The 9,065-nt window shown below is 47.7% G+C and overlaps 1 protein-coding gene across 1 annotated transcript in view; it reads left to right on the top strand.

The window, feature by feature from the left end:
• The first annotated feature begins 7,110 nt into the window (after window positions 1–7,110).
• Window positions 7,111–9,065, top strand: part of MRPL14 (mitochondrial ribosomal protein L14) — a 3,357-nt gene continuing 1,402 nt past the window's right edge. Inside the window, exon 1 of the mRNA XM_009331061.1 lies at window positions 7,111–7,216. Within this exon, the coding sequence (XP_009329336.1) occupies window positions 7,143–7,216 (74 nt within the window). The 5' untranslated portion in view covers window positions 7,111–7,142. The remainder of the gene's footprint in view (window positions 7,217–9,065) is intronic.

Genomic DNA, 9,065 nt, shown 5'->3' with positions numbered 1-9,065 from the left:
GTGCGGCTGCCGTGCCCGCCTGTGGGCCCTGCGGCGCCTGGGCTGTCTGGGTCCTCCCTTCCCCCGGGTGCCGGCCCAGCTGCCCGTCCCTCACAGGGAGCCGTTTGCAGGGGTCGCTGACGCGCTGTGCACTGGGCCGGAAACGTCTAAACCCGGAGCACGGGTTGCTGCCCTAAAAAGACTGAGAAACGCAGGCCCCGAAGGCGGCATGTGGGATTGAGTGGCACACAGCAGGGCAGGTAGTTGTGACATCTTGCAAAAGCAGCTGGGGAGCTGGAGCCTGGAGCCTTTGTGAGGCTTGCAGGCAGGGCACTGCAGGTGGGGTGACCGGCAGCATCTTGCCTCTCGGACGGGCAGCACCCTCAGCTCCCAGTGGGCTTAAGCCCGTGCCTTAGCAGTCTGGCCGGGGGGGAGGAAGAAGACACTATTCTGACACTCCTGCATGTGTGTCCTTCAGAGTGTTTCTTTGCTTCAGAATTCATGTGGGGCTGTGCTGCCGGGATTAGGCTTGTGTGGGTATGAGTAGTCATGCAGCAAAGTTGGACCAAAATTCCTGTGTCCTGAGAAGCGCGGCATTTACTCGTGTGTGTCATGGGGACTCGGGAAGTGTGGGTGCTAGTCTGTGCTTTGCTGGTTATTCTCCAAAAAAGCCCTTTGGAGGTCTGGTGAGTAAGGGGAGGCAATTTGGGGAAGAAGACAGCATGACAGGTTTCTTACAAGCGTGAAAGACTTACTCCTTGTAGTAAAAGCAGACAGGCAGCCAGCCTTTTTAAAAGCAGGACACAGATGCTCATCTGAGCTGTGTTCACTTGTCTGGTTCGAGCGTTCTCCAAGCTTACCTGGGAGGGTCTTGTTTGGGAAGGAGAGATACTGGGTTAAGGGAAGTTTTTGAGTGAGAAGCGAGGCTTGTTCCAGCAAAGCTGCAGGTAGCTCTGTGCTGCCTTGCGGCATGAGTGTGCCTTTATCTCCGGGTTAGGTTTCTCTTCAGCCTGAATTCTGTCTGTATTAGCCAGCCTTTTCTGGTGTAGCTTTATCAAGAAGGCATGGAGCCGCTATTGTTCTTTGTTCTGTGAACAACTAGCCTAGGTCAGTGGTTCCTGACTTATTTTTTTTATGGTTGAGCCACAGCTCCCCACCTTCGCTTTCTTCTTGTTTGTGTCCTTCTCCCTGCCACAGCTCCCCCCAGCGCGGTTACTGCTATCTGGTTTGTGATTGCACCTTGCTGGTTGGGACCTGGTCATCCATGTCAGGGCTGGGAACAGAATCTGGTCTTGTGGCTTGCCACCTGAGGTCCTGAGACCTCAGTACTTTCAGAAGTAGTAAAGATACATTTGAGAGGTGATAGCAGCGTTACGTTATGGGAGTGCGGGCAGTTCTCTGAATTCACGTGGAATTCCAAAAGACGTGGACGAGACGGGACCTCACTGGGCTTCACCTCTAGCCCCGCAGACCATACCAGAGCAGAGCTTCTGGGATTAGATACCTGCTGTACCGCTCTCTTCCCTTGACCTCACACAGGAAGTTGTCCTCTCTGTAGCTTAATTTCCTGCTGGTGCACTGGGAATAATCCCTTCCTATTTTAGTACAGTGCTGTGAATATGAATATCTAGAATGGTTTAAGGTGCTCGGATACTAGAACGATAAGAGCCATAAGTACTTTAGAGTTGGGACTTCTGGATACTTAAAATGTCAAAAATAAGTTTTCCATTAAAGATATTCAGCTCTTTTTTTTAATCTGTCTTTCCTGATTGTGATCTGGAAAATGAGGTTAGTGTGTTTTGCTTCAAAATTGTTAACAGATGTACCTGTAATGAGTTTCTCTTGGTAACTTGGATCAATAAATATCCTGTTTAATAGCTAATCCTGTTCATAAATGAATTTGAAAATACTTAATTCCTCTTTCTGAGTCCTGGCCTTTCTGGCTGTCATTAATGTAAAACCAATTATGTCTTGGTAATGAATATCTTGTGTATTTTTAACACACACAAGCCCTTAATCACATCATTTCCTTTATGAGGAGAGCTGTGAATGGATTGAGTCCCGTAGTTCACAGTTGGCTCTTGTAGCTCACCCTGGCAGACGGTCTATAAATAAACCTGCAGTGGCAGAGTAGGGCTTTAGGTATTTGTATCGTGCATATTGTCTTGGATTTATTTCTTGCATTTTAATGATGGACGACAGATGCGGTTCAAATCTTTGTGGTGCCCGGAGCATGCCTATTTTGGTCTTTTAGAAGAATAAAGGGGATGTTGGCCCCACTGTTTGGCTGCGCAGATCAGGTTACGACTATTAAAGTGAAGAATATTTTTCCCTCTTTTATTTTGTACGTTTGACAGCAGGCTTTGGGTGGTAGGCCTCAGCATTTGCTTTGCAACATCCATTGGTTTTCTCTGGGGCCTGTTTTTGTGGATGAGTTACTAGCAGAAAGAAGGAAAAGAAATAGCTGAATGGTTGTGGAACTATGGATCTTGGGAATATAGGGAGCAGGTGTCATTTCCAAAACTTGTGATCAAAAAGGAAAGTAATACTGGATTGCTAGGTAACAGCACTATTTAAAAGTACGTTTACTGTAGGATGCAGGCAGGGTAAGAACGGCACCTTGACTGGTTTTTAGGGTATACACCACTGACAAAAATCTGGTCAGAGCCGTCGCACTGGCCTCTTGAGTGTTCAGACACAGACCTTTTAAGTGCTCCCATGGCTGTGTTAATAGTGCAGATTCATCCAGACCGTTCTTGTGAAGCACATCAGTATTTTTGCTGAAATGAAAGAGATTCTTTTCTTGTCCAAATCTCCCGGTATTTCTCCGGAGATACTGTCACGGTGTAAGTCTGGGTTGGCAGTAAAAGGGGAAGTCCCAGTCTTGTGTTTTGCTGCGTTCCCTCGCACCAGCATTCGCGCGGCCGCAGGATGAGTTGGATCAGGGGACTGATCTGGCTGAAAACTGTGACTAATTTACATGAATGCTAGAGCCAGCGTAAGGGAGGTGACGGAAATGTGTGTTGGGGGGACACAGGTCTTCCTTTCTTGGTACTGTGTGCCCTGACGTTGGTTCAAAGTGAGTACGTAATCCTGTCCTCCTTATCTGGAAGATGTCCCTGCTTTGTAGCAGCTCCCTGAGGTGGTCTACTCGCATGTTTGCATGCGATTGACGAAAATATTTTATGTGGCCTGCTTCTGGTAGCTGGGATGAAATTTTCCAGAACTCTTCCATTAAAAAACCACTCAAGATTGCAGTAAATGTAAGTTAGTTCTTTAATCTCAAGGGAGAACGGCGAAGGTGGTAGCTTTAGTATGGCACTTGAAAATGGTGCCGTGGGTAAATAACTTCCAGAGGTTTATAACTGGTGAAGAGTTCCTTTCTTGTGTGGTGTTGGAATTTGATGACGGTCTGTTGCATTGAATAGGGTATGGCTGAAGGGCCCTCGAGAAGGGAGTGTTTGCTGCAGCGGGTTATTGCATGCTCAGACTTCTTCAGTGAAGTAGAAATTGGGTCATTTTAGTGAATATTTGATTAACAGACTCCTTCACCCTTTCTGAATCTTACTCTGAACTCAGTCTGAGATCTGTGCTGACTTTTAACTGATATATGGAGCAGAGAGAAGCAAAGCATCTCTACGATTCCGGTTTTAAGAAATTAGTCTCTCTAACCATGAGATAGAGCCACTGCTAGAATTTAGGGGCAGCAGGGCAGGAGGTGGGAGAGAGGTTGCTCTGCACTGTTCTTTATCTCTGCTTTGGTGCAGCTACGTGTGGCCTACACTATATCAATTGTTGTCTTTGTGTTGGGCCTTTCATTTTAGGATAGTGTCTGTTTAAATACTGCTCTTGCCTAGCATGAACAACCTGGAAATTAATCCTGCTTGAGCAGAAGATTGGACTAGATGACCTCCAAAAGTCCCTTCCAATTCCTTGGTCAGGAGTGTATTAGTGACTAAATTACTAAGCAGCGGTGGCGTTTTGCCCATCCGGGGTATTGTAGGGTGCGCTCCTGTATCAGTTGGGCAATACCGACAGCAGACTTCTGGGAATTCCTGCAAATTTTCCTGTGCTTGAGGGTTGTGGGGGTACGCGTCCCATATACCTCTGAGCACTGAAACCTGATGACCTGGGGAGAGCCACCTTCAGAAGCAGACTCGGGTGACGTGCGTTCCCCGTGCCTGTGCTAAGTGCAACCTCCTCTGAGCCTTTTTAAGGCCTACTGGTGTGAGGCAACATCAGCGCTGGGAAGGAGAGAGGTGCCGGGTACGCTGGGGCCGAAGGCTGTCATCGCTTTAGAGCAGCTCTTCAACTTTGGCGCCAACTCGGAGCGTTCGTGTGGCAGCAACCAGCGTGACGGAGTGAGTGGCTTCTGTGCCCTTTGGAGTTTAGTTTAGTAATTAGCTGCTCCACAGCGGGGGAAACCGAGGGCGGAGGAGATCGAGTGCCCTGTTCACAGCCGCAGAGGGAGCAAGTCGGGACTGGGTCTGGTTGAGGAGTGCCTGGAGACAAACCCAAACTATTGGCTGTTCCTTTCTAGAAGGGAAGCTGGCATGTTATGATAGCTGAAGATGTGATTCACTGTTCGTGAACCTGCTTGCACCCTTGAATGCTGTACTCCATGCCACAGAGGCATTCTTCTCTTCCCTCTACCCTGAACCTTCCTGCTAATTGGAAGCATCCCCCCTGTTTACTCAGTTCCTAACAGGATGCTTCATACCAAATAATCAATCATACAAAGTTTCTTAGCTTGTGACACATCTTAATGTGCCGAGGAATAATTCTTAGCAAAGAAGGGAGCGCTGAGTCATCTGGAAAAACAAACAGTCCTTGGACACTTAACACTGTTGATGCTTCTGCCAGTAGTTTTCATGACTTCAAACCTTCACTGCTGCCACAGGGTAGAAACAAACGGTGACTCCTCCCAGGAGTGGGCAGTGAGTTCAGAGTTTAGGCAGTGCTTTAGGACTCTGACATGCGGCCTTGAGCGCATCTAGCTATGCTGGTCGTGACGTTGCTGTCCCTCTGACAGCGGGCAGAGCGTGCGCCCACGCCTGCCCTGTCACGAGCCAGCAGGCCTCTCCTATTGGTCTTATGCGGTGGTGAGGATGAGCAGGCCCATCCTCTCCTGCCACCGAGGCCACCATGCCTGCCAGGGGAATAGAGCTGGGACTCCCCGGGAAGCATCCGTCAAAGACCACAGAGAGGCTGACGTGCTGCTGCTTGTTTGGGTCTTCTAGAGGGATGCAGGGCCTCAGTGCAATTCTGGAGGAAGTAGGAGCAATATTGCCCACTGGGTTTGAGTTTCACACGGGGAAACAGTACACCCAAGTGCAGAATGGGACAGGCTTGTCCTCCCTGCCAACGCGGGGTGTGGGCTTACAGCAAGGCAACGTAGTTGGACTTGCTTAGAAATCCTAGCAGCAGCAAGGCCCAGCTAATTGGACCTTGGTTGCCAGCAGCACTGTAAACACCACAGGGTCTTGTTTTTGTTAGGATCACGCAGCTGGGTAAAGAGCTGTGGCAAAAACACAGCCTTCTGGGAATCTCATTTCAGAGAGGGGACTGCAGGCAGGCTCTGAAGGGAAGCTCTGAACTCATCTGGAGATTTCTACCCCACAGAAAAGTAGCTTTGTTTAGCAAATAAATACAGGCTTTGGCTGTTGCTGATCTCTTCCAAACCTGCCTGTGTGACAGGCGAGACCGTTTGCCACGTATCGTGTGCTTTGCTCAGGGAGCGCTGCTACAAAATTGCTGTGGTGCACGTCTCCAGTACTTCTCATCCTGCTGTCAGGTAACGCTTGCTCTGTAGAACAACCGCAAACCCTAAAAAATACACACATCTCCAAGTAGGCAAACACACTGGGGAAAAGTAAAAACAATAAAGAGAGAGTGAAGATTTAGCCTGGACTTTACTTGGTTGAAATAAGAAGAGCTGTGGCATTGTCTGTCAGAAGGCTCTGTGGGTATTTTTTTCTTCCTAGAGAAGTTAGGTCAGCTTTGTTTTTAAAATAAAAGTTAAGAAAACGGCTTTACAATGTACTGCTACAGTTTGGCCCTAAGCTCATCAGAACTGGCAAAGGGAGATAAGTGGTCAATGTATTTTCAATGTTTACTTTAGAAAGGAGAGAAGCGGCACATGTGTCGGTTACACTGCCGAGGTCTAAGCAAGCAGTGTCACACAGCAGTAGTTGTAGTCAGATGGAAAGTCCTAGCTTTATCTGAGCTGGCCTGAAAGAGGACTGGCTCTAGGTCTGTGTTGTTTTCTCCCTTCACTTGGATCTGCCAGCATAGCTGCCTGGGTCATCGCTCCCTAACCGATGTCCGGCAAAGTGATGCAGGTTCAGATAAGCCTTTGCAATTGCTTGTGCAAGCTGGTCCCCATCAGTCTGACAGAATGAGGTTAGGGAACCGCCATAGATGTAGTCGGGGAAGAAGGTGTGGTAACCTCAGAGGTTAACCTTGTAACCCAGCTCTGCTTGCAGCCGGGGTAGTGTTTCTGTTTGGATTGAGCGTTCACCATAAAGTTACAGGGAACTGCTTCATCTGGGCAGCCTTAACAGGGTGAGATGGGCAGCGGTGTGATTCTGGTCTCTAAACACAGGCTGCTGAACACCTTGTATATGCTAAGAGGGAGCATGCCCTCACCAGTGGAGCTTTGTCTTGTTTCTTGTCTGGCAAATTGTTTCTCGAAGCTCTGGTGCCAGTCTACAGAGGACCTCTGGCTTTTTGCTTGGTTTTATAGGTAATATGGGTAGCTTTTACAAGTAGCTATGGTAGCTTTTTCTGGTCACTGTGGCGTCTAAATTGGTTCACATCCAAAATTCTCAAACCTGCTTGTTGTTACATGGTTCACAGTGCATGCAGAAGGGCTCTTACTTCTGTGCACAGGAAACCGCAGTGCAGTGATACTGAATCCAGCTTTGTCGTATACATATCTGAATTATACTGTCTGCTGAACTCAGGCAGGGATTGTTGATCTGCTTTGTATCGTGCTGTGGATGCTGTTAGCACTCTGTGCACTGTGGATTGCAGGGTCTAAAGAGGTGCTGAGACTCTAGTGTGCGATTCATGTAAGGAAAATGAAGTGAAATAAATTTTTTCCAATTTCCAGAGTTCATAATTCTCTTGTTTCTTACGCAGGGCGGGTTACCAGAATCCAAATGGCTCTCTTGAATAGGCGATTGGGTTTATCCTTAACCTATCTAAGCAGCGCAGTGATCCAGCGACACTTCAGGTAATTTTCAAATCCAATTTTTGCTGTTGTTTTCTTGGGAGAATTTCCTGATTGAAAGAGATGCTGTTAAGTAGGTCAAGCATAAGATAGAGTATTTCTAATTCAAAAAGGATAATACAATATAATAAAACAAAATCTCATAGTTGTCTCTTCACAGGTTGTAAAGTGAACCCAAACACAACAACAGATGCAGGTTCCTGGCAGTCTGAGTGTGGTCTGAACTCTGCATTTTTGTATGCTTGTAAGGAGGCTTTTAGGCCTTTGAGGGTGATGCAAGGGCCTGCAAGCAGAAGTTGAAAGTGCTTGTGTTTCTCAGCCAAGTCCAAAAAAACAACAGCCAGCCCCTGCTGATGTAAAGCCAATTACATGTTTAAAACTATTCCAGAGCTTATAATTCCAGTTATTTAGAACAAGAGTAACCTGAAAAATTATTGTCTCGTACCTTAACAGTGTCCATTTTGTTATTTTTCTTTAGGTTCTTGTTCCAGGCTCAAGGCATTTAAACTTTCTTAAATTTATGGACGTCATGTTTTACAGTGCCTTGCACAAAGCTTAGAGCCTAATCCCACAGCACACTCGGTGCGGGTATGGGGACTCTCTAGCATATAGCTCTCTGAAGGGTCAGGGCTTCAGTTTATAGGGTGAGAATAGTCATTCCCATGACTGTGGTCTAGAGAGGGGATTAAGACAATGCTCAGGGCTAGGTTGTGTGATAGTTCCAGGAGCTATCTCAAGGAGGTATCTAAGTCTTACTGGCTTTCTCTGTATATGGGCTGCCTGAGAGCATTGGCCAGTGTGCGTATATCTCTCTCTCTCTCTATGTCTCTCTCCATTTAAAAGATACATATATGCTGACAGTGAGAGGGAGGCCAAGTCCACAAAGGTGAGCAGTGCTATTGCAGGACGTCAGCAGTTTTAATGGGGAAGCCTTTCCTTTGTGGTGGGCCTGCTTTGGATGTGGTGGGGTTTTGCTCCAAGACTGTGGTAGAAACGAAGGAAGGAGGGGAAAGAAAAAGTCCTCCTTATGCAGTTACTCTTGTCTAGTGGTACCTGGGCAATCACACTTACGGTTGTTTGCTACTGCTGCGTTGTGGACTTGGTCCCACCTAGGTTTCCCCTTCTGCTTCCTGCGACAACACTCGTGTCCCTTTCCAGCCTCCTCCCTTCTGCCTTCCCTGCTGTGCAGCCGCAGCCTGGCAAGCAGAGGATAGAGAGTGTGGTACACCACAGTCCCTGCCAGGGGAAGGGATGGGAGAGGGTGGCTGCTTGCAGAGGTGAGTGACTTCTGAGAGAGAAGAGAGGTGTCCTCTTGTAGGGGAAAGCTGGGGTAGGCCTCTGCTGGGGGAAACAAGTCTTGAAAGGCAGCACTGGACCTCTGGAACAGTTAGACTAATGCAGACTGACCCAGCCGGCCTTCACTTACTGCATGTAAAAATGTCTGCTTCAACTGATGTCCATCCACACTGTGTTTGATACACAGGGGATGGCTTGCTCTTCTTTTAGGCAGCATTGCAAATCCAGGTCCTTCGTCTTCAAGAAGGGGTGGTGGTCCCCATTGGTCTTTGTTTACTGTACACGCTTCTGCTCTGCAAAACAAGGTGAACGGTTAGGTTGACTCCACATGCTGTGGAGCTATTTGAGTAGTTCAGCTGACAGGAGCTTCGTTCCGGCAGCTGTCTGGCCAGCACGTTTCTAGTACCTGACTGCAAAGCAGTTGTTTAGCAGTAGAAAGGTTCTTCCTGCTTTTCCAATGGTCTGTGTTTGGGCGTCCTTTGAAGAGAAGCAACAAATCACTTGAATTTGAGCTTACTGGATAAAAGAATAGTCGTTCCTGAAAGGGAGGTTGAAT

The sequence above is a fragment of the Pygoscelis adeliae genome, unplaced genomic scaffold, assembly GCF_000699105.1.
Source record: "Pygoscelis adeliae isolate BGI_AS28 unplaced genomic scaffold, ASM69910v1 Scaffold218, whole genome shotgun sequence".
NCBI lineage: Eukaryota > Metazoa > Chordata > Aves > Sphenisciformes > Spheniscidae > Pygoscelis > Pygoscelis adeliae.
This window is presented reverse-complemented; position numbering and strand designations above follow the sequence as displayed.